A 25,059-nucleotide genomic window follows, 5' to 3' on the forward strand; every position below is an offset into this window, starting at 1 on the left:
ATACGCAGTCCCTGTGAGCTTTGGGAAACCCCTGGTATATGCTGAGAATGACTGGGTCTGATGTCTCCCTTCCAGGAACAGTGAACCGCTTTCCACTTGTCTCTAACGCACCCCCATCCGCACATAGAACTGCTTGGATGTTTAGCACAAACGGGATTTAGCTGAGAAGGCCAGCTAGCCTGTGGGTGTTTTTTTAATGGATTGTTTTCTGTCCCTCTCTCCTCTCAGATGTGGAGTACTCGGATGACCACTGCCACTTGGTGAGTTCGGGCTTCCTTGTGCTCACTGCTGAGCTGCATGCCTTCTGCAGCTGCACCATCTCCTTGGGTAACACTTCTGTTCTGGCTTCTCTTTAGATTTTACCAGATTCAGAAGCATTCCAAGATGTGCAAGGAAAGAGACATCGAGGGAAGCACAAGTTCAAAGTAAAAGAGATGTATCTGACCAAGCTGCTGTCGACCAAGGTACACTGACTGCTCCGGGGGCGCGCGGCCACCGTGGGGCTGTAGGGTACATTTGACTTCACTTCCACTCAAGTGTGAAAATGTTACAAATCCCTGGTGCCTTCTAGCAAAGCAAAATGAAAGTTTAAATTGTAAACACGTCCTACTTCCCCCCTTTCCCCCCTCATAAACTGCAAAGATAATCATACTGCAAAATTTGTAATTTTTAGCATCTGTAGCCAGAGATGTTACTATTGTTCCCAGTTTCTTTACCCATCATTTCATTACTGTTATTTTTTAGGTCATTACCTAATTATGCCTTTTTGTTTACTTGTTGTTATGTCCACAGACACTAAGATTATGGCTGTAAATGGCACTTAAACTTGCACGAGGGGGTGTCAATGTCTACAAACCTGGGAAATCTGATTTTTCCTTTTCCGGTTTGAAGTTAGGAATTGTTTGCACATTCTAAAGTGTTAGATGTAAAAGCCAGTAGAATAGCAAATCAGGAGCACATTCTACCTCATCAGGTTTCACCGGGTTAAGGCAGCTCACTGTGGCCCTCTCCGGGGCTTCAAATGGTGGCAGGGAAGCGGCCACAGCTTGGGTGTTCCCACCGAGCTGAGGACAGCGGTGGCTTCTTAGGCTGGGCTCTGGGTAGAGCCAAGAAACCATCTGGATTTTGTGAAATATTCAGCCGCTTTCAGAAGTACAAGGTAAAACCGTAGGATGGAAGATGGGCAAAAGGAAAAAGACCGGCAACAGAGATGTATCACTTGAATTTGTCCAGGTTAAGTCTAATTAGCAAAACCAAACATCAACTGACATCTTTTGAAGTTGAATTCAGCTTTATTTTAAAGGCAGAGGTCTAAGAGCACCTGGAACTACATCCAGGTCTCCCACGGGTGCAGGGATCCAACAACTTGGGCCACCTGCTGCTTTCCCAGGCACATTGCCAGGGAGCTGGATCTCAAGTTGAGCAGCCAGGACTTGAACCGGCACCATGGGGGCAGGTGACAGTTAAACTGCCAGTACCACACGTTCACTTGCACAGGTTTGTAGCACCCACCCTGTCGCCTGTATGTTGTTACCATCAGGAATCTCTTGAACCAAAGCTATAAAGCTAGTCAAGGGTTTCCATTTGCCCCCGAGTGAGTGCTGACTTTATCTCACAGTTCTACATTTTTCTCTTTGGCTGTTTCTTGAGATTTTTTTTCCCTGTAAAGCTGATACCCAATAGTCAGCCAACTGGCTCTCATAGTTCAGTATTCCTTTATATATCCTGTGGCTGTCCTTGAGAAGACCAGCTGGCAGGAAAGGAAGTCTTCACTCTTCCCGGGACACTGCAGGCTGTTGAGTATGTGATGTGTCCTCGGCCTCTCGGCTTGGATTGGCTATTGTGCTTGCAAAACCACTGCTAGTTACTGCTCATCTACCAAATGTGCTGTTCTCTTGCAGGTGGCGATTCACTCCGTGCTGGAGAAGCTCTTCAGAAGCATTTGGAGTTTACCCAACAGCAGAGCCCCATTTGCTATAAAATACTTCTTTGACTTTCTGGATGCCCAGGCTGAAAATAAAAAAATCACAGATCCTGATGTTGTACACATTTGGAAAACCAACAGGTGAGGATGAATGCCATTACTAAGTATCTTACGGAATTTGGAACAGAATTTCAATAAAAGGCTCACTTAGTATAGGTCACACTCTCGGGCATTGTGTGAGGTATTATGCCTAGTTTCTTATTCTGCCACTATTTTTAAACAGTAGTAACTGAGACCATTCCTGAGAATTCTATTCTTTTGGATGAAATAAATGCTACTGTTTCTGATGTGTGCATAAAAGACTATAATACATTAACTTGAATAGCAAAGGATGCAAAGTTAATATTGTGATTTTACTGTACCATCTTTCCCTTAGAGACTTTTTGTCCCTAAATACTTTGCAGTTGCTAAGCTAACTGAACAGAGAGTCTGTGAGGTTTGCTGGTTTTACTTTAACAAAGGTTTGGGTTTTACTTTGCATTTTAACATTTCATCTGCCACGGTGGCAAGGCATCCTAATTTATTGTGACTGTGCAGTATGGAAGTAGAGCTCCCCGGCTCTGTGTCAATTCTGTCAAGAGCAGCTTGGGGTTAGGATCAGAGGAAACTCAAAAAACTACTGACTGCTATTGGGAGGGCAGATTCACAGAGAGGACGACAGAAAATCCTCCATCCACTGGTTCACTCCCTAAGTGGCCAGGAACTTCCTCCCAGGTCTGCCACGTGGGTGCAGGGTCCCAAGGCCTTGGGCTATCCTTGACTGTTTTCTCAGGCTCTTAGCAGGGAGCTGGATGGGAAGTGCAGCAGTCAGGATTAGAACCGGAGCCCATATAAGAAATTGGCCTATGCAAGGAGAGGACTTTAGCTACTAGGCTACTGCATCGGGCCCTGCCCAATTTTTAAAGGAGTAGTAAAACCTCAAGACCTGACCGTTTAAGCTAGGTCCACCTCAAGTCTCTACTCCTTGAATTTCAGCTTTTTCCCAGATGCCGTAAATATGGTCAGCGTCTCACCATCAGATGTTGCAGCAGCCAAGCCTGTAGTTTTGGTGAGAACTAAAGGGTATGAAATCATTTTAAGCACCCACCACATGCCAGTCACTGCTAAGTCCTAAGGCACAGCTGTGCCTGGCATGCAGAGGCCAAGGGAGTTAGATTAAATGGGGAATATGTGTGGTGGGAGGAGGCACAGGGGTTAAGCCCAAGGGAGAATAAGAGCTCCTAGGTTTGAGCAAGGAAAGGAAGTGATTTGTTAGCAGGTTCCCTGGCAGTGTGTCAGAATAAACAGGAGCTGAAGATGAATGATCCAGGTAAGAGAAGGTGGCGGCTTAGGCCAAGGTGTTACCTTTTGTAAGGAACCTGGAGACCTCAGTTGCTCTTGCTAATAACCATCATCTAGTCCATGGCCGTCAGTTTAACCCATTCCTGTTCTGAGTGTTGCCACATCTCTGTTGGGTACTGTTTGGCCAAGTAGACTTGTGTACTTGAGTCACAAGGACAGAAACACCCCCTCCCCCACTGTGACAAGCAGACCATTGGCTTCACATGAAAAGGGATTATTTTGTCTTTGAACAGCCTTCCTCTTCGCTTCTGGGTAAACATTTTGAAGAACCCTCAGTTTGTCTTTGACATTAAGAAGACCCCACACATAGACGGCTGTTTGTCAGTAATTGCACAGGCATTCATGGACGCCTTCTCCCTCACAGAGCAGCAGCTGGGGAAGGTAAGGCTTAGCCCTGGTGTTTCTCGGATGTGCTGCCCTGAGTGACACACCGTCACTCACACGCTGCTAGTCCGAAAGCGGCTTACCTGTAGAATCACCTTCTCAGAAAAGCACTGGTCGCGCTCAGTTGGCAAACTGCCAGTTAATGACCATCTGAATACACAAAGTCTGAATATAATAGAGGGTTGGTGGGGAAGAAAATTTTGCCTGATGTTTCCAATAATGTGTTTGTCAGTTTACAGTTGAAACAGACAACAAAAAGTGTTTCCTTGTAGTTATCTTAAACGAATGTAAAACCCCCAAGAAAGTAAAGACATAAAAATACAGAGCAAACTTCAAAAGAGATATTGGTCTCATTTGAGCGCTCTGTTGCTAATGGATTTGAGAGCATCACAGCACCGGGCAGTGGAAGGCCCAGCGGTTGAGGTTTCTATTCAGATGCCTCAGACTCTTCCTCCTGAACCATACAGCACCACTTCGAGAAACAAATCTGTTTTTACTTTTGTCTTCCTTAGTCAAGTGGTTACTGCTCCCTCCTGGCTCCCGGATGCCTCTGTCCCTCATGCCCCCTTCCCCAGCCAGGCTAGTAACTGCCTCCTAGCTGCTGCCTGGGGCTCTGCTGTCCACCCGGCTCCCAAACTTCCTTTTCTAAGACACAAAGCCCATGTTGTCAATTTTCTGCTTTTGCTGGCTAAGATCTTCACATGGTCCTCCCTGGCTGCCTTGCTCCTTTCCGTAACTTCCGCTACAGCTCTTACTTTTCCAGTCCTTTTGCTGTGATGCTTCCTGTCTCATAGATCCTATGTATTGATTCACCAAACATGATTTCCTCTGATAGACCAATCTGAGCACAAGTCACCTCTTGATGTAACTAGACATACTTCATGGACTTTCTGCTCCTCCATACTCCCTACAGCACTGTCCTCATTTGATGAAGTACCTCTTCGCTTGCAGCACACTGAAAGGCTTAGTCCTTATTATATGCAAAACATCACTGTCTCTGCTATGTCGATCGTCACAAGTATCACAGGAGCTAATAATCCTTGTATTTATGGATGGGGAGGGTTATGTTTTCAGGTGACTTGTCTTGCCTGCGATCACCCAAAAAGTAAACATGATCTGTCTCAGTCAACAGCCCCTTCTTTCACCTCCTGCTGCTCAGGCTTTAAATCACCCTAAGCCCTGCACCTTTTGGGTCCGAGCGGGAACTTCTCAAAGGGCAGCTGCCAGTCATCCTCAGCTCTGCATACCCTCAGCCTGCCCAGTGTTGCAATAAACGTGAGATCAGTGGGCACTCCTTAAGCTTCACAAGTGAGAGAACTCTCGGTCTCAGCTAGCCTTCAAGTGAGTCTTCGAGGATCCTGGCCCCACAGTAGCTCATCTGTTCGTGCTTTACAAAGTCAAAATTTGACTCAGAGCAACCTTCCCTTATGGGGCTTGTGAAATATTTCCACTGTGACAATTGCATACAGCCTCTGCGCAGTCAGACACCAGAGCAACCCTCTACTATGACCATGTGCTTCCTTGAGGAAACTGGAAGATCTTTATAATTTAATGAAACAAAGAGGGACCAGCTGAAAACTCTGCCATTGGCAAGTACTTCCCAGTTTCATGGCTCTACAAAAGGGCTCAATTAGACCTACAATCGTGTCTTTTATAAATGCCAGAATTCACTGGTGGGTGAGGAGGAGAGCAAATGTTTTAATTCAGCCTTTTTACAACCATTAGTAATGAACTATGATTGAAGTAAGTTCCATTGTTATAGTTAACTCAAAATCATGCAAAAATAATAATTTTAGTTCTTTTATGAGAGGAAGGCAGAATATATTAGCATTTAATCTGCCTGAAAATAACAGTGACTCACCAGATCTATCTAGATGGCAGGCAGTCACTCTCCGTCAACAGCACTCATCAAGGCCTTCTGCAGAAGCCATTTCAGCAGCAAATCATTCTGTTCTGGTAGGGGCTCACCTAAAATGGGATTGTTTTAAATTCCCCCGGATTGTGACTCTTTTGGTGTTTTTTTTCATTCTCCTCCTCCCCCCAGGAAGCACCAACTAATAAACTTCTCTATGCCAAGGATATCCCAACCTACAAAGAGGAAGTAAAATCATATTACAAAGCAATCAGGGATTTGCCTCCATTATCATCACTAGAAATGGAAGAATTCTTAACTCAGGAATCTAAGGTACGATTTGAAAACAGAAATAACATTACATTTGATTCTTTTTTGAAAAATAACTTCAAAATCTCTCAACAAGACTTTGTCTTTTAGAAACATGAAAATGAATTTAATGAAGAAGTGGCCTTGACAGAAATATACAAATACATCGTAAAATATTTTGATGAGGTAAGATTTTCGGTGACCTCTTTTCCACCCATCGGTCACACCGATTTGGTGATAGACTTCTGCAGGTCTCGGGACAGTTCTGGGAGGCCAGGAAGCCTGTCTGAGATGGGGGATGCTGGCAGCCCGCCAGACCCTCTGACAGCTTTATTATGCTGCTCACCTTGGGACAGGTCTGAGCTTACATTTTAGTTCATGGGGGCCTAAAGCCATTCTGATGAGTAAGTAGTGGCCCTGCTAAGTAGGGCCAGCTTATGCTTGACTAATACCTGAAAGCTGAGCTTGTTAAATCACCTAGATTCTGTATTTAGTAGCTATATGAAATTATAACATTTCTAACTTGAGCAACTATTTCAATAAACCATTCTCCTAAATGATTAATTCTCCTTAATCTGGATTTTTTTTCTTTGAGAATTCACACAGACACTTTCATCAGGTGCTTTGTTTCCAAATATATGTTAATCCCCCCTTCCCTGATTCCCCCCACTCAGTCATGCTGGACAGGCTATCCATGTCATGGTGAGAATAGCTCACCAAGTCCATTTGCTACTTGAAGATCAAGTGAAGCTCCAAGGTAGGGTAGAGGCAATGAGTTCCTTAAACATGATAAGCATCCTCCTTTCCAGGGGTCAGGGGTGAGGAGGGGAAGAGGGGGCGGGGAGGGCGAACAGTGCTCAGAATGGGAGGGAAGTGTTCATCTCTGGCCAGGATGCCCCTGCTTGCTGCACTTCAGAAGAAATACTTGCCTGCATGTTGGCTGCCCAGGAATGCTTGCTGTGCTTGGAATGGCTGTGACATAATGCATAAAAGTCGGGCCTTGGAAGTCTGGCCCCATATTTGTAAGCAAATAGTTGATATTTCTTGCAAGCTTCTATTTTAAGCCAAAGTGTTGTTGATCCTGTGATAATGACTTAGCAAAAACAACTTGCAAAGTGAGTATGTAGATGATCAAAGATAATGTTGGCATCTGTTACATACGGATTTTACCACTCAGCATCAGGAATGCAAAAAGAAAAAAAAAAAACCACCCACCAGAATTGTAATGCTAAATCCACAATATCTAAAATAACTGTTCTAATTGTCAACAGATTCTAAATAAACTAGAAAGAGAACGAGGGCTGGAAGAAGCACAGAAACAACTCTTGCATGTCAAAGTCTTATTTGATGAAAAGAAGAAGTGCAAGTGGATGTGAGCGCTCTGGGGCCTGGCTCAATCTGGCACAGCTCTTCAGACAGCTTGGGAACGAAGTGGCTGCTTGAGCTACTCTTTGTCGTTACTGTTTTGTTTGCACATAGGTTCCACTTGGAGCACCGTCTTTTTAAGAGACCAAGGCACATGCACAGCTTTTAGAAAGCAGACCAACCGTGGTGCCTGTGTGTATACCGTGGGAGACCTTCTGTAAATAGAGTGGTTGTTGCAAACAGCCTCCTTGTTTACAGAGAAAACAGGGCCAGTAAGCAAGTGTCAGTATTGTAACTACAGTCTCCTCTTAAGCACAATGACACAAGTGGTTTAGATGGTAATAAGCTCCAGCTCTGTAGCACCCGTAATTCCACTGCACCTCTGCCAGTGCTCAAAGCAGAATGTGAAATGAGTCATGTGGAAACAAGATGGGGGTGTTAGGGCAACCTCAAGGATGTGCAGCATCGAAACTTTCCCCAGTAGTTCTTGGAAAAGCTGACCACAGAATTTGGTAGTGTGTACACTTAGCATTTGTGAGTGTGTGTGTTTAAACCAAAAACTAACAGTGTTGCAACATTGTTGAAAGGGCTCGTGTTTTTCAGTGGTCACCTACTGCACTCCATCAAACTCACCTCCATTTCCCCAAGGGGCTCTAAAGCAAGGAGAGGGAGGGAGCTTTATCTCAGTGCAACAGCGTTATACCAGATACTGTGTCCTAACGTACGGTTTTTTCCTATTTTTAAATACTTAATGTATTTGATGGTGGACATGTTGAGTATTGTAAAAGAAAAAAGTTGATTTCTGTTTGAAAATCTTTGATTAGAACTACCCGTGGAAGCTGTGTCTCCTTGCTTTAGATTTCTGGTGAACCCTGTGGTTATAAATACTGTGTGTGATTGAAGAAAAAAGTACATTTTACATTTTATCAAATTGCTGTTCACACTGGAGTATTATATATAAATATATATATTTGAGGCCCAAGGCCTGGAAAATATTAGTATACAACTTGGTATCTTAGTCTTACTATGTACTTTTGGAAACTATTCTTTGAAGAAAGAATTTAAAATACACATTCTATTCATACCTTTCTTTTTAAAGAATTCCTTATCGAGTTATACTGTAGTCTTTTCATTGCTGGTTTTTTATTCCTGAATTTTTGCTGCTCATGACCAATTTAAATACCACTGTGTTTTCCTTCGATTAAATCCGAAGACCTACAAAGCATAATTGGCAACTCTCAAGCTTTTCTTGCAGCAGGCACCTTTTCATCCCTGGTGCTCCAAATCCTTGATTGGGAAAGAAACTTTTTCAAGTAGCAAATAAAATATCACACATTCCTTAAAATCATTTACCAACACTGTACGGAACACCAGGATTTCAATGTCACTTTGTTTCAGATAACTGCAGTCCTTTTTTTGCTCTGTAATTATCTGGTAGAGTGAGGGGTCACACCTCAACAAAAACAGATCAGAGAAATGAGCAGTTACCGCTCAGACAGGTTACCTTCCCAGTCCTGTCGTTTTTGACCATTGTTCATCCGATGGACACATTTCAAAAATACTACCAAATAGGTTCCTTCTAGATAAAGGTGAGAGGTCTGGTCCCATTCCAAGGCTGCTACAGTCTTCAAAGAGGTAAAGAACAGACAGTAGGAGAGTTGAGAGCCAAGGGTAGGAGAGTTGCCCAAAAGACTTCCCTTTTGTATAGGGTACAGAAAACGCAAAGGCTCCAATACAGCTTTATCTAAGTCTATAGTAAATGCTACGTGAGGGTGTCCCTGTCCAGATCTCTGGCACGTGAGTCCTTCAGGGAGAGTTGCCTCCTCTCCTCTTGCAGGGCCTGTGCTGTTGGGAACTTTGGGCAAGTCACTTACCTCTTTGTGCCTCAATTTTCTGTATAATATTTTTAACCTACCTCACTGAGGTGGTGTGAAGATTCACTAATGTATGTAGCGTGTTTGTCAATCCTCCAGTGAAAAGCACTGTCTAGTTCACATTAGCCAAATGTAGTCAATGGCCAAATTAGATGTGTGCTGAAGACAATCAGTCACTGGGTCTATTCAACAGCAACCAGAGAAACAAATGGCAAACAACTTCTATTTTCAAGTTTATTTGCATATTTTTTTGGTGCAAGACCATTTATAAACTTTTTTTTTCTAACACTAGTGTCTACAGCAGCATTTAAAAATTAATTCTGTTACTTTTTCTGTATTAGGAATTATAGTCTATTTCTTACTGTATCCATGATTGAAGTTGTTCTTGGAGATGAATGTTTTAAATGTCTATATACAAAAATAAACATTTTGATGTAACTGTGGAGTGTTTATCTTTCTTCATTTTTCTGGTTACAATGGATTTTTTTTAATTCTCAGTGGTTGTTTGGAAACTAATTTTTCACGAGCAAGGTGTCACTGTACATGCTGTGTGAATAAGCAGCTATATTATGTAGTAAATAAACCTAGTGTCTTGCTAAATAATGCTAAGGGCTGCTCAATTACATTCCTGGCCTCCACTATCAACTGGGACTTCTGGATGTCAAGACTTCTGGATAATGAGCATTCCATTTAGTTTGGCAGACTTACGGTTTATCTTGTTGACATGAAATTATCCCAGCACAATTCCGCCAAAGAACATTACATTAAAAAGCTTCCAAAGAGTGCATCGTGGAGGGGGGGTGGGCAGGAAGTGTGGGGTGGAGTAAAGGATGGTATACTTACGGACACGTAGAAATAAAAATGTTTGTAATCATTTAAGTTTGATCCTAAATAGTGGAAAGCAAACTTAAATACCAGCAATACTTCCAGAGGACCCATACTGGTTTCAAGTCATTCCTACCTCCCCCCACTTTTTTTTTTTTTTACCATGGTCACAGGATTATTCCACCTCAAAGCCAAAATCAGTGAGATTGTTTGCATGACTACATTTACACTCTATGGCTGAAATGAAAATGGAACACAAAGCAAGATAGAAAAATATTAATCTCTTTAATAAATTATGCACAACCTTTAGAAAAGGTACTTTGTAATGAATATATATAAAGTAGCTGTTACACTTTTCACTTTATCTTCAGAAACTAGAGGTTTGTAACTGCTACACAATAAACCAGAAGAGGCTTACTAACCCCTGTTAAAATCAAGCATCACGGGCCCAGCGGCGTGGCCTAGCGGCTAAAGTCCTCCCATGTGGGCGCCGGTTCTGATCCCAGCAGCTCCACTTCCCATCCAGCTCCCTGCTTGTAGCCTGGGAAAGCAGTTGAGGACGGCCCAAAAGCTTTGGGACCCTACACCCGTGTGGGAGACCTGGAGGAGGTTCCTGGTTCCCGGCTTCGGATTAGCGCAGCACCGGCTGTTGCGGCTCACTTGGGGAGTGAATCATCGGATGGAAGATCTTCCCCTCTGTCTCTCCTCCTCTCTGTGTATCTGGCTGTAATAAAAAATGAATAAATCTTTTAAAAAAAAAAATCAAGCATCACAAAAACGAGGAAGAAGGAATCCAAGATGGGCATGTTGGCTGCAAAATGGGCCAAAAATGAAATCAACAAATTATTAATTTTAAAACTTGATTCCCTAATTAGTTTCTGACATTTATTCTTATACTTTCAAGTTTCAAAGGGTTGTCAAATGGTCTAAATATCCGAAACTTCCTTATCATGCTTCACCTGCCATTAGCACAAGGCCCCAGTCCTGACGTGCAATACACAGAATGCAGCATTTAAGTTTTTTGGCAAACAGTATCTAAATGCCACGTCTGTGAAAACTTGAGCTTTATGGACTCACTGAGTTTTACCCCTTCCGAAGTGCCTTTTCTCCAAGAATGTTACTCCCCAAGAGATCCAAGTTCTTCTAGTTGTTTCCTTTGCGTTGTTTCTAGTTCTTCAAGTCTTCTACGAAGCAGAGAGAGTTCCCGTTGATGCTGCTCCTCCTTAGAATGATTCAGACAGAACACCATAATGTCAGACATGTTTGTTGGGCAGCAGCAGCAGCCTCAGCTGGCCTTTTACACAAGTGTAGTACAGTCTGGCAAGGCAACAATGACCATATTAGCAGCATGGGCTAAAGTAGACAACCATCCTTTTCTCCTGCATTAGGCCATAGCTTTAAATCTACAGTCTGTTCTCTAGATGTAAAATTCATCAAGAAGGCGAGTTAAAAAATATTAATGGCCCAGGTATACTTCTACTTACATGGCATCTCTCCCTTACAAGATGAGTTTAACAGCAACTGACTCTAAGCATGACTTGAGATTCACTTTGGTAACTAAAATTATTTGCTTACAATATTATTAACAGTCAATCTTCTAAAAGGCAATCAATCTAAAATCATCAGTATCTCAGGGGGTCTTACATAGGAGATAAATTTTAAATCAGATCTAGGTTTAAAACCTAACTCACTGATTAGCTATGACCCCTAAGCAAGTCACTTCATCTCTGTTAATTTCCTCATTTGGGAATTGGAAGTAATATTACCTGCTCTCAAAACATCTTCATTGGTAGCAGACAGTTACTGCATGGACAATGCACGGTACTGCATCAGTGAACTATACTAAATTCTGGGTTATTCAAAACTCATTAATCAAGGCTCCTGTTGCCCAATAGGAAAGTAGATTCCCAACACCATTGCTGAAGGACAGAATATTCAACTCTTTCCTTCTCTGCAAATTTTTCTGGTTGATAAACTGGAAGAAGTTAGAAGTGGACATTTTTTAATAGCTAAGGTTATCTGTACAATTTGAGTTTGACCTCTGTATTTAAAAGCAGGTAGGAACTAACAGAAACGGTTGAACATCTTCCCCTACAACGAGGGCTCATACCTGTATCTGGGGAGGAAAGGACAGGTCTGTGCCAGGAACCACAGCTGATGGCTGAAAGTTAAGAGGATTGATAGATGCCGCAGCAGGCACGTTAGGAACCAAAATTAGACTTCGGAATTCATTATGCCTTCTCTGTATGTCCTTTAGTCTTTTTTGAAGCCTTGTATATTCTTCAAATGGAACATTTTGCCTTAAAAACAAAAGTGTTCTTTAATACAGTTTTACTGAAGAACCGTATGATTCACAGAATGCAAATTTAAATTATAAAAGGATATCTAATGGGCGCTGGTGCCATGAATCAACTGGTTAAATCTCCAGAGTCAAGTGCTGACATTCTTGGTTGTGTCCCAAATGCTCCACTTCCCATCCATCTCCCTGTAAATGCCTGGGAAAGCGGCAGAGGATAGCCCAAGTCCTTGGGACCCTGCACCTGTATGGGAGGTCCGAGAAGAAGCTCCTAGCTTTGCATCAGCTTAGCTCTGGCTGTTGTAGCTATTTGGGGAATGAACCAGCAGATGGAAGATCTTTCTGCCTCTCTCTGAAAATCTGCCTTTACAATAAAATATATTTTCATCTCTTAGTTCCCAGTTTCTTGGCTCCAGCCTGGTCCAGCCCTGTATACTGTGACCATTTAGGAGGTTAAAAAAACAAAAAACCTGTGGGGAGTAATAGTACAATATAATAAAAAACATATTTAGCCAATACCCCTTGGTTCTTGGCACACAGCTCCTAAAATCCTTATAGTTTTGAAAGTGACGAAGGGTACATTTTGCACAGTAATGAGACGACCAAGGCAGGTGGGAAAGGATGGCTCTGTAACTGTAGGATAGAATGTAGGGTATGCAATGAAGTCACCAACATGAACAAAAATTGCCAGGGGTCAGGAAGCTTCTGGGTTGCTGCAGATGTGGAAGGTCTGGGGGGGCAGGGCACCTGCACAGAGCAGGGAAGCTCATTCCCCCGCCAGCACTGCTCCTTCTGCAGCTTCCATCTGTCCATTCATTTAGATTGTTCATAATTTCCTTCATCATGAACTGGTAAATGCAAGTAAAGTATCTCCCTCAGTTTTGTGACCTGTTCTAGCAAATTAATCAAACCTAATGAGGGGGCTCTAGGAACCCCTTTTTTATACTGGATCAGTCAGAAACACAGGCCACAACCATGAGCTTGTGTTTGGCCTCTGGGAGTGGGGACAGTCTTAGAAAATTAAGCCCTCAACCTGTAGGACATGACACTATCTCCAAGTAGATGGCATCAGAACTGGATACATGACACCAAGCTGGTGTCTACTGCAGAAACAATTGCTTGGTAAATGTGACAAACTCCCACACATCTGATATCGGAAGTGTTGTGCTGTGAGACAAAATTTTGGCTTTTCTTAGCTCTCAAAGTAAATAATTACAAAGGGGAAAGTCGCCCAGTGTCTGGGGGGAAAAATCACAAGGAGAAAAACTGAATTTTTCTAGGCTTTCCTATGTTCTTTCCTGACCACCAAGCACAGAAGTAATCAAACAGTTTCAAAGCTACGTGAAGTTCTGGATGATCTGCACCACAGCTGTCCACTCTTCAACTGGCCTTGTTCAATACTAATGGTTAAGGAAGCATGATTGAGTTTGTTTTTAGAATGACTTGGATGACTTCCTGCGCAGACAAGATGATATGGATTCTAAAACCCTGAGTACAAAAAACTAACCGAACAGCTGTTAACATTTTGCAAGAATTAGATGCAAGAAAACCAGTGCCCATAACAGAATATCACTGCATGGTATCTAGGCATTTCCATTATAGAAAATTCTACTACTTGAATAGCTATAAAATGCTGAATGCTACTGCTAATTAGCTGAATTCAAAAATGTTTTTATTAACTTAAATAGATCACATGATGCTACTAGCACCAACTTAATATATTTAATTTCTCTGCTTAAAATCTTAATTATACCAGTTATTAACTCTGATTGAAAAACCAAAGGTACAACCCAGTAATGTTCTTCCACATAAGAAACTAAAAGCTGACCTTCAATTCTAAGATTTCATAACTATGCAGTATTTGCAATGGTCTTGCCAGCTCGGCATCAGGAACTGACCCTGCTCCTAGCTACCAAAGTTAGTCTGTCATAGCCACTGACTGACCTGTCCACCTCAACCACTAACAAAAAGCTGCTGTATGACATAGAACACTGAGGTAAAAAAAAATAATAATAAAGCATAAAGCATGGGGGGTGAATATCAAATAGTTTTGCAAGTCTTTTGAAAGTACTTTAAGAAAAATTAAGGGTGGGCATTATGGCAGAGCAAACTACATAAGAACACACATCAGTTGTGCTTCCAATCCAGTTTGCTGTTGAGGCAACAGGAGGCAGCTGATGATGGCCTCAGTATTTAGGGTTTCTGCTGCCAAAACAGAAGACTCGTGGAGCTCCAGCACCCTGGCTTCAACCTGGGCCAGCTCCAGCTGCTGCAAAAATGTGGGCGGGGCAGTGAGCCACAGAGGAAACTCTCATTCTGTCTTTCAAATAAATACATCTTAAAAATAAACAATGATAGGGCCCGGTGGCGTGGCCTAGCGGCTGAAGTCCTCACTTTGAAAGCCCCGGGATCCCATATGGGCGCCGGTTCTAATCCCGGCAGCTCCACTTCCCATCCAGCTCCCTGCTTGTGGCCTGGGAAAGCAGTCGAGGACGGCCCAATGCATTGGGACACTGCACCCGCGTGGGAGACCCGGAAGAGGTTCCTGGTTCCCGGCTTCGGATCGGCGCGCACCGGCCCGTTGCGGCTCACTTGGGGAGTGAGTCATCGGATGGAAGATCTTCCTCTCTGTCTCTCCTTCTCTGTGTATATCTGGCTGTAATAAAATAAATAAATCTTCAAAAAAAAAAAGATAATAAACTAATTATATGTTTACTTTGTTACCAAAGTACTTTCTTTGTGTGAAATAAAAAGAAACACATGCAGTATACAAGATTACTTCAAAACATTTGTGAAAAATGGAGTTAAAAGATAAATCTGGTGCAAAAAATCTCAAAACCCAACCTTATTTTTTTCATGATACACATTTTAAAATGTGTGCACGCTCATATAAGCATTTCAATTTTTTTCTGCACCAAAATACTTTATTTTTAATGCTAATTGTCTAAACGTTTGAAGTGCTTTCATGTAATACATACACATTACCTATTTAACACCTGATTTTCTGTTTCCAATTCTTCTTTCTTTGCCTCTAAGATTTCCACTTTCTCCTGCAGTCTCTTCAATTTGTTTTCATAAAGAGCTTTTCTCTAGAAAAAAAGAATATGAATAATTTTTAATAATCAATTTGAATAATCACTACATAGTAAATACTTCACACACCCAATAAAATTTTGTGTAGAGACAAATATTTTCTATGACTGCTAGGAACAAAGATTAGCAGAACAGGGCTATTAACAAAAACTGCAAAGGCAATAACCACACATCTACCTCATATTCCTACTGTTACGGATACCAAAGCAGAAAATTAGTCTCAATAACTAAATTAGTGCAAATAAACACTCCTAAAATGAAACGGTAAGGTTTCACAATGCATCTGCCTGTCATCTGCTTAAGAATAAATTCTTCACTGTCCCAAAAGATAACAAAACTGAAACAAAACTTGAATCCACGCTTGCAATGGACACATTTCTATTACAGCAATCAGAGGATCATAAAGCTAAGGTAGATCATAGGTGCATTTCAGATGCACAGTTTCTGCCAGGAGGGATGGGGCATTTGGCCTCACAGTTAAGATACCTGCACTCCACATTAGAGTGCCTGAGTTCGAGCCTCCCTCCAGCTTCCTGCTCACGCACACCCTGGAAGGCGGGGTGATGGCTCAGGTATCGGGGTTTGTGCCATTCACATGGGAGGCCCTCTAAATAAATAAATAAATAGTTTGTCTTTCTAAACATTAACAGGAAATGTTTAAAACATTCAATATAGAAAGGAAAAAAAAACTCCAAAAGTAAATTTTCCATTCATGCAAAATGCAAATAGAGTATTATGCAAAAGCATTTTTCTATTGTTTTCCAATAGAAACGTATAACGTTGGACCATACTTAGTACTACAAACCTTTCAGATTTTGTTTCCTTACTTTTCAAACTGAATATAACAAGGTTACAGAAAAGTGGAAAATGAAACTCAATGAAAATCCATAAAGCAAATACTAGCATAATTAGCTTGTGACTGCTACGCCAGAAGTGCCCCTACCACTCCAATTCTCAGCCATGAGCCCCCATACTCTGAAAGGGTAACCAAATAATTTATTTCCACAGCAACAGTTTAATTTGGCCTGCTTCTGATTTTAAGTCTTTCACAAAGTATTTTGCTGATGACATTTGTCCGTGTCACTGCTTACAGGTTTAGTTCATTCATCACCACATAATTTATTCCACTAGGACTATTTCAAAGTTCATTATATTCACTTAGTCTGCTGTTAAGTCTATCTTGGAAAAAAAGTATTTCGAAAAGGTCATGAACAATGGAATTAAAGGTAAGTTTGCTTTGGTTCAAAATTTCTGATATCCACTCACTTTTTTGAGGTTTTTTGTTGGTTGTAAAGGCACATATACAGAGAGGAGAGAGAGAAAGGTTTTGCATTCACTGATTCACTCCCCAAATTGCTGCACCGGCCAGACCTGAGCCGATCCAAAGCCAGGAGCCAGAAGCTTCTTTTGAGTCTCCCGTATGGGTACAGGTTCCCAAGGCTTTGGACCATCGTCTGCTGCTTTCCCAGGCCACAGGAGGGAGCTGGATGGGAAGTAGAGTAGCCAGGATACGAACAGGCGCCCAGGTGGGATCCCAACACATACAAGATGAGGATTTTAGCCCCTAGGCTATCATGCCAGGCCCCATTCAATCTTTTCATAATACATTTCTTGCACATTGTAAGCACTGCTTGTACAAATGATGTTAGTATGGGCTTCCTTCTTGCACTTCCCATTATAAGCCCCTCAAAGGTTTCTCATGCTCCTGCTGTCTACTCTGGCACAGGAACAACTCCTGCCCTTTCCCACCACTGAATTTATGTCCATTTGTGGTCAAGTAAGGAGTCCTCTAGCCACTCACTTATTCATATTAAGGAAATCCTGCAGCACATATGCCTTTGCACTTGGGGTTTCTCAACATTTTATCTACATGATCAGGCCATTGTTTAACATACCACAATAGTTATCTCCCAGTGTTACGTTAGCGGCTAGTGTAAAGTTTGACCAGATTTATCCGTTTTTCTGTTGATGAAAATGGAGTTGTTGCAAGTTTGGAAGCACTGTGAATTAAATTTGCAATGAACATTAAACACTTTTTTGCAGATAAGCACTCAATCTCTTAAGTTTATCTAAGGGGGTCATAGAAAATATGTACTTTCCCCGGCGGCGTGGCCTAGCGGCTAAAGTCCTCACCTTGAAAGCCCCGCGATCCCATATGGGCGCCGGTTCTTATCCCGGCAGCTCCACTTCCCATCCAGCTCCCTGCTTGTGGCCTGGGAAAGCAGTTGAGGATGGCCCAATGCATTGGGACACTGCACCCGTGTGGGAGACCCGGAAGAGGTTCCTGGTTCCTGGCTTCAGATCGGCGCGCACTGGCCCGTTGCGGCTCACTTGGGGAGTGAATCATCGGATGGAAGATCTTCCTCTCTGTCTCTCCTCCTCTGTGTATATCTGGCTATACTAAAAATGAATAAATCTTAAAAAAACAAAGAAAGAAAAAGAAAATATGTACTTTCGGGGCTGGCGCGGTGGCTTAGTGGCTTAAATCCTCGCCTTGAACACACTGGGATCCCATATGGGCGCCGGTTCTAATCCCGGCTGCTCCACTTCCCATCCAGCTCCCTGCTTGTGGCCTGGGAAGGCGGTCGAGAACGGCCCAAGGCCTAGGGACCCTGCACCCACGTGGGAGACCTGGAGGAGGTTCTTGGCTCCTGGCTTCAGATCAGAGAAGCACTGGCCATTGCGGTCACTTGGGGAGTGAATCATCGGACAGAAGATCATCCTCTCTGTATACCTGACTTTGCAATGAAAAACAAATAAATCTTAAAAAGACAAAAGAAAATACATACTTTCTAGACTTTAGTGTGCATGTTTTAGAACTTACTAGATACTGCCAGTTTTCTAAAGTGGTTCTACCAATTACATGCCAGTCAGCAATGCATGAGTTTTACCTGTTCAAACTATTCTAATGTATGGGTTCTAACTGCTCTACACCCTTGATAATACATAGTGTGGTCAATCTTTTAAATGTTAAACATTTTCATAGAGTACAGTATTATTTTACTATAGTTTAAATGTATGATTTTCCTGAGAGTAAAGATGCTGAATGAATTTTCTTACGTATGTTGCCATCTGAGTATTCCTTTTCTAACAAAGTGCCCATGCCAGGCTTTTGTCCATTAGGACAACAATTTCAGTAATCATTTTCTTAATGATTTAATAGTTTTTTTAAAAAACATTCATCTGGGCCCGGCGGCATGGCCTAGCGGCTAAAAGTCCCATATGGGTGCCGGTTCCAATCCTGGCAGCTCCACTTCCCATCCAGCTCCCTGCTTGTGGCCTGGGAAAGCAGTCGAGGACAGCCCAAAGCCTTGGGACCCTGCACCCGCGTGGGAGACCCGGAGGAGATTCCAGGTTCCCGGCTTTGGATTGGTGCAGTACTGGCATCGGCCCACTGCGGCTCACTTGGGGAGTGAATCATCGGACAAAAGATCTCTCCACCTCTGTGTATATCTGGCTGTAATAAAATGAATAAATCTTTAAAAAAATAAAAAACATTCATCTGAATTAATTATGCATGTATAATTATATGTGTGTGTGAGATACGAATCCAACAGTCAAAAAAATGTTCAGGATCTTAGCCACCAGGAAAATGCAAATAAAAACCACAATGAGGTTTCACTTCATCCCAGGTAGATGAAAAACCAAAAAAAACAATAAATGCTGATGAGCACGTGGGGGAAAGAGAAGTACCTAAATACATGCTTAGTGGGAATAAAAATTAGTGCAACAATTATGGAAGACAGAATGGAGATTCCTCAGATAAAAGAAAATAGATCTATCATAGGACTCAGTCATCATACTCCTGAGAATTCATCCAAACAAAATGAAATCAGTATGAAGAAAGTTCTCAGTACCCCCATTTTTATTATAGCTCAATTTACAATGGCTAAGACATGGAATCAGCCCCGATGTCCACCAGTGGATGACTGGATAAAGAAACTGTGGTTGGCCCGGCGGCGTGGCCTAGTGGCTAAAGTCCTTGCCATGAACGCCCGGGATCCAATATGGGCGCCGGTTCTAATCCCGGCAGTTCCACTTCCCATCCAGCTCCCTGATTGTGGCCTGGGACAGCAGTCGAGGATGGCCCAAAGCCTTGGGACCCTGTACCCGGGTGGGAGACCTGGAGGAGGTTCCTGGCTCCTGGCTTGGGATCGGCGCAGTACTGGCTGCTGTGGTCACCTGGGGAGTGAATCATCGGACAGAAGATCTTCCTCTCTGTCTCTCTTCCTCTCTGTCTCTCTTCCTCTATGTATATCTGACTTTCCAATAAAAATAAATAAATCTTAAAAAAAAAAATAAACTGTGGTACAGCTACACTACGGAATACTCATCAGCCAAAAGAATGAAATCCTGCCTTTTGCAACAAAATGATGTAAGCGGAAACGATTATGCTTAGTGAAATAAGCCAGTCACAAAAATGATAAATGTTTCCCCTGATCTGTGGTAACTAATCTACAGAGTACACAGAAAAATGTAATTTGTATAAACGAAAGGGGCATCTTGAGATTTGATTATTTATTGCACATGTTTATACTCTTGAGGAATAGGGTTTTCTTTTATTATTTCTTATTATTTCTGTTTTTTATTATTAATGCAAAGTCTGTGATTGCAAAGTGAGTGAAAATATGCCATGGGGAAAATTAAGAGAGTAAGAAATAAGGGAGGCTGAGAGGTGGTCAGGGAACCACAGCAGGAGGGAGAACAGGACGGGAGCTATCACTGTGCTCCTAAATCAGTATTGTTCACTTTTTATAAATAATAAAAAAAAAGACTGAAAGCAACAACAAAAAGACATGTCTCATCATGCTCATACTTCAACAATGAGCAAAAGCTGGAAAGCAATACAAGGGAAGCCATCACTTGAGCACTGCAGCTTTAGACGCCTGATCAACCTATTCTCAACCAAGATTCCTATCTAAAAACAACCAAAATATAGCTGGCATTGTGGCACTCCCTTTCATGCTAGAATTCAATGTTGGCACCAGTTTGAGTCCTGGCTGCTCCACTTCTGATCCAACTCTCTGCTGATGTGCCTCAGAAGTGGCGGATGGCCCAAATCCTTGATCCTCCTAACCCATGTAGGAGGCCCAGATGAAGCTCCTGTCCCTCCAGCTGTTGCAGTCATCAGGGAAGTGAACCAGTGGATCTTTCTGTCTCTAACTCTGCCTTTCAAATAAATAAAAGATATCTCTAAAACAGAGAACATCCTAAATAACATAGTTTTAGGCTTAGGATATTAGAGCTCTAAATATACATACGTTCAAATGACACTCAGTCAGCTCTCCCAGTCCAAGGGTAAAAATTAAGTAGTGACTCTTCAGTTTTAAAATCTCTTCACAGAAAAGTAACTTTTAAGCATTATGATTTCCAACCTAGGGTTCACCCTGTATGAGTTAAAGTAAGGCTCTGGCTTCAGCAGGGCCCAGATACGGCTAGTGAAGCCTTTTGTGGGGTAAACTAGGGGGTAGAAGATCTCTCTTTACATATATTTTATAGATGTGTTTATCTCTCCTCTGTCACTCGGCCTTTCCAAAAACAAGTAAATCATTTTTTTAAAAAAACTGCAATGAATATTTATTACATTCACATCAATAGGCAGGTATTTCGGTAGGAAAAAATATGAATCCCAGGTGACAGTCCTGATAAACTGTTACTCTGTAGATCTTTAAACTGTCACCTCCTCACCTCCTCATCTCCTCCGGATATACTTGTGATTAGCTGGTGATGTCTCTCACCACTGGATGTCACTTTTGCTCCAAGAGGAAGTCAACCCAAACTAACCTCAGTAATTGGGGTCTGAGCTCACAGTTATCTGTAAGGATTCAACCCAAGTCTCTCCATAAATGATAAAACACTCATACTTTCTAGAGATTTCTTGCTGAGATCTGGCTTCAGAAAACCCTAGGCTTCAAATATAATACAAAGAAAACCTAAGTTAGAGTTCTAAAGTCATCAGAAACCACAACAAAAATCCACTAAAATTCTAATAACTGTGAACTTCTCAGCTCCTGTATGGACAGACAGGAAGAGGCAGGGCCGGCACTGCAGCACAGTGGGGTAAGCCATGGCTGGAAGCACAGTCCCTATTGGAGTGCCTAGGTATTGTCTGCCTCTCATCTGGCTTCCTGCTAAGGCGCCTGGAGGATGCGGATGGTGGTTAGGTTACGGGGGATCTAAATGGGATTCTTGCCTTCTGGCTTCGGCCTGGCCCAGCCCTGGCTCTTGGGGAATCTAGGGAGCAAACCACGAGATGAAAGATCTGCCTCTCCTATCTGGCACTCTGTGCCTTTCAAATACATAAATAAAACTTTATTTAAAAAAAAAAAGGTAAAAAGGAAGAGATAAATGTACAGAAACAATATCAAACAAGTACCTGTTTGGGTATAAAATACTGAGATTCCCATACAGTAAGTGCTGTTTTTGTCTGATCTCAATTAATAGTCCTTTAACCGTTACGAGAAAAGAAACCAGAAAAAGTAGAAAGCAATGACTTCCACATTATTCACGTTGTCATTCCAACTGTCACATTTGGTAGCTACATCCAATCAATGAAAATAGTAGCTGGAAACTGTGTTGTTACTTTACAAACTCAAAGTATGCAAATGATGGAGTTGTTTTCTCATACAAACATGAATAGTCTTCCAGTAACCATAGCAACAGGAAGACACTAGTGACTACCCAGAAGCATCCTCCTCTCCTCTCAGGTCTCTCTTCCCCAGAACCAATGCCACTGAAGGCAGGTATCAAACAGAGACACTTTAAATCATGGGTGGGACACACACATTCTCCATGGTGTTCATCCCCAGGTTCTAATGCTGCAAAAAGAACCAATGAATCACTATCGTGGTAAATTACATTACTGACGGGACATGCTGCATTCACTGATTTTACTGAAGTTTAAAAAAAAAAAAACAGTTATAAACCACTGACTTCAACGAATCATCTAGTGTCGGCCTATTTCCAAGGAAAAAAAATGCTTTTAGGTTCTGGAGAAAAGTATGCCTGCAATGACAAAAGTTACAAAGGTCCAGGGTTGTAGGAACTATCCCCATTGTTCCTCAGATCCTCTGCTGGGTCGAGGAGACATAAGGTTTTTAATTACAAAGGCCATATCACAAACTCTGGGCAAGTACAGTGCAAACAGGTCTAACGGCACAGCCATCAGAAGGCTGAGTTAAGACTTACATGGACCACCCTGGACACATTACCACTTTGAAAAAATATCACCTCTTGGGAAACTGCATGTTGGCTCCTACGTGGCATCTAGAAATAGACTTGTTGGATGATTTGGATTTTCCCAATTAATCTCTACAGGATTTGTAGCAAAATGTATTGCTTAATTACTCAATGAAACATATCACTGAACTCTTAGATTCAGCTGCACATTTTATTTCCTTAAGACAGTTAATCATGCTTCACTCCACAGAAATCCCTCTAGTAACAGTCACTTGCCTTTTTCTGGGCGAGTGCAGCTCGTTGCAGCTTCTCTTTGGCTTGCTTATACTGCTCTGCTCTGTCTGTGATGTGCTCCTGCAGCCTATGCTTCTCCTCAAGCCACTGCATGTGTTTCTCTTCCAACGTCCTGTCAGAAGACGCAGGCAAAAACTGAGGATCACTGGGCACATCCCAGGTACAACTCCCGATAGCCTTACCACATCCTTCACACACCTACAGACATCCTTTTATGGCCACACAACTGCTAATGCATCATTACTGAGCATTTATAAATCAAGCATTCTGCTTAGAACAGCAAGGCCACTGTGTCCCATTTCCTATGTTAGCCAGCCTTTTGTCCTTGTAACACAATTCCCCAAGACAAGCCAGCGTGAAGGAAGGAGCCTTACTCTGACGGTTTGGATGGTTCACAGTACCAGCTCAGGCATGCCCTTTATCTGGCAGAGCCTGGTGAAGCCACAGGATGGCAATGGCAGAGCTTGTGCAGAGTAACAACCGCACAGATTCAGGGAGCAGAAAAAAGTGGGACCCAACTCACACTTTTATGACCAACCCTCACTTCACAACCATTTTCCAATGCTGTGCCAGACTGCAACCTAAGGAACTTCCACTACACCCACCTTCTAGACACTAACTCAATTTGCTTCTAGCTGTTAGTACCACCAGCTTGGGTTTGGGCTTTAACTGCCTGAAGGGATGTAGAAGCCATATCCTATTCAAAACATAGCATTTTTCATGCAAATGGCTCAGTTAGGTATTGCCATTAAATATTTTGGGTAGATGTGGAAACTAAGGTTTAGTGTTTATTGCGGACTAACATCAAATATATGACAGGAAAACAGTGAGTAATTAAATGACTATTAAAAACAGGTGATACCAAATCTTAATGCAGTGTACTTTCTGGCTACAAGACAATTCATATATTTAAGGCAACATCTTAATAACTTACATTCTTAAAGTCATTCCGCATACTTTATATGATTTGTAATATAACTATGGGCAGTAAAAATGACAATAACATGAGGCTAGTGTTGCAACAAAGCAGGTTACACCACCAGTGTCCCACAGGGTGATGGTGCCTATCCCAGCTGCTCCCTGCTAACGGTTCAGGTAAAGCAGCAAGAGATGGCCAAGCACGTGGGCCACTGCCTCATGTGCCGGAGAAGCACATGAAAGTCCTGCCTTCTGGCTTCAGCCTGGCTCAGGTCTGGCTGTTGTGACTACCTGAGGAGTGAACCAAAAGATGAAAGAGCTTTCAGCATTTCCCTCTGATTTTCAAATGCATATTTTTAAAATGAGAATAATAAATCCTGAGAAGTTAAATTACTTGCCAAAGGTAATCAAATCAAATGAAGACTAAAATCATAACTCTACTGACCATCATTCTAGCTGTTTTCTTCTACATGATTTAGAAACCAATGATGAATCACTTCAATTTGCTGCCTACACTATTTTTTGTATTATTTATTTACTTTTATTACAAAGTCAGATATACAGAGAGGAGGAGAGACAGAGAGGAAGATCTTCTGTTCGATGATTCACTCCCCAGTGGCAGTAATGGCCAGTGCTGTGCTGATCCGAAGCCAGGAGCCAGGAACTTCTTCCAGATCTCCCACGTGGGTGCAGGGTCCCAAGGCTTTGGGCCGTTCTCGACTGCTTTCCCAGGCCACAAGCAGGGAGCTGGATTGGAAGTAGAGCTGCCGGGATTAGAACTGGCACCCATATTGGATCCCGTGCATTCAAGGTAAGGACGTTAGCCGCTAGGCCACTGCACCAGGCCCATGCTACCTACACTATTAGAATTCTTAAATTTAGGGAGCTGGCACAGTAGAGTTAACAGGATAATCCCATCTGGGCACAGATTGGAAGTTCTCCTATTCCACTTCCAATCTGACTCCCTGCTTATAGGCTGGGAAAGTAGTGGAGGAAGGCTCAAATCCTTAGGCCCCTGCTGCCCAGCTGTTAAGGTCATTTGGGGAGTGAATCAGCAGATGAAGACTGTTTTCTGTCTCTTCTTCTCTCTGTAAAATTGGACTTACAAAGGAGTAACTCTTTTTAAAAATTTTCTAAGTTTATGTCAAACACTTCAGGATTCCAAGATATGATTCTCATTCCTTGTCTTTTTCTTTTTGGGTAAGCATAAACAAAAATAAATGAGAATTATCTGAACTCCTGCAACATATTTGGCATACAGCTTCTTTATTTCCTTTTCTTGAGATTCAACTCCTCATATGAAACCAAAGACAGATGTTAAAATATGAAAAAAAAAAAAACTACT

The 25,059-nt window shown here is 42.2% G+C and overlaps 2 protein-coding genes across 4 annotated transcripts in view; one reads left to right on the forward strand and one right to left on the reverse strand.

Moving 5' to 3' along the window:
* The window catches only part of PLXNC1 (plexin C1), a 165,392-nt gene extending 156,749 nt beyond the window's left edge, over window positions 1-8,643 (forward strand). The window contains exons 25-31 of the mRNA XM_058673854.1: window positions 229-260; window positions 357-464; window positions 1,902-2,065; window positions 3,559-3,706; window positions 5,754-5,894; window positions 5,982-6,056; window positions 7,142-8,643. Coding sequence (XP_058529837.1) covers window positions 229-260; window positions 357-464; window positions 1,902-2,065; window positions 3,559-3,706; window positions 5,754-5,894; window positions 5,982-6,056; window positions 7,142-7,246 — 773 coding nt within the window. The 3' untranslated portion in view covers window positions 7,247-8,643. The remainder of the gene's footprint in view (window positions 1-228; window positions 261-356; window positions 465-1,901; window positions 2,066-3,558; window positions 3,707-5,753; window positions 5,895-5,981; window positions 6,057-7,141) is intronic.
* Window positions 8,644-10,698: 2,055 nt separating this feature from the next.
* The window catches only part of CEP83 (centrosomal protein 83), a 201,972-nt gene continuing 187,611 nt past the window's right edge, over window positions 10,699-25,059 (reverse strand). For 2 of the 3 annotated variants that reach the window (XM_058673887.1, XM_004583104.3), the window contains exon 13: window positions 22,746-22,908. In XM_058673887.1, coding sequence (XP_058529870.1) covers window positions 22,761-22,908 — 148 coding nt within the window. In that variant the 3' untranslated portion in view covers window positions 22,746-22,760. Of the gene's footprint in view, window positions 11,157-12,044; window positions 12,235-15,215; window positions 15,320-22,745; window positions 22,909-25,059 lie in introns of those variants that run through there. The other variant, XM_058673888.1, reaches the window with a different exon arrangement.

The sequence above is a fragment of the Ochotona princeps genome, chromosome 15, assembly GCF_030435755.1.
Source record: "Ochotona princeps isolate mOchPri1 chromosome 15, mOchPri1.hap1, whole genome shotgun sequence".
NCBI classification, from domain to species: Eukaryota; Metazoa; Chordata; class Mammalia; order Lagomorpha; family Ochotonidae; genus Ochotona; species Ochotona princeps.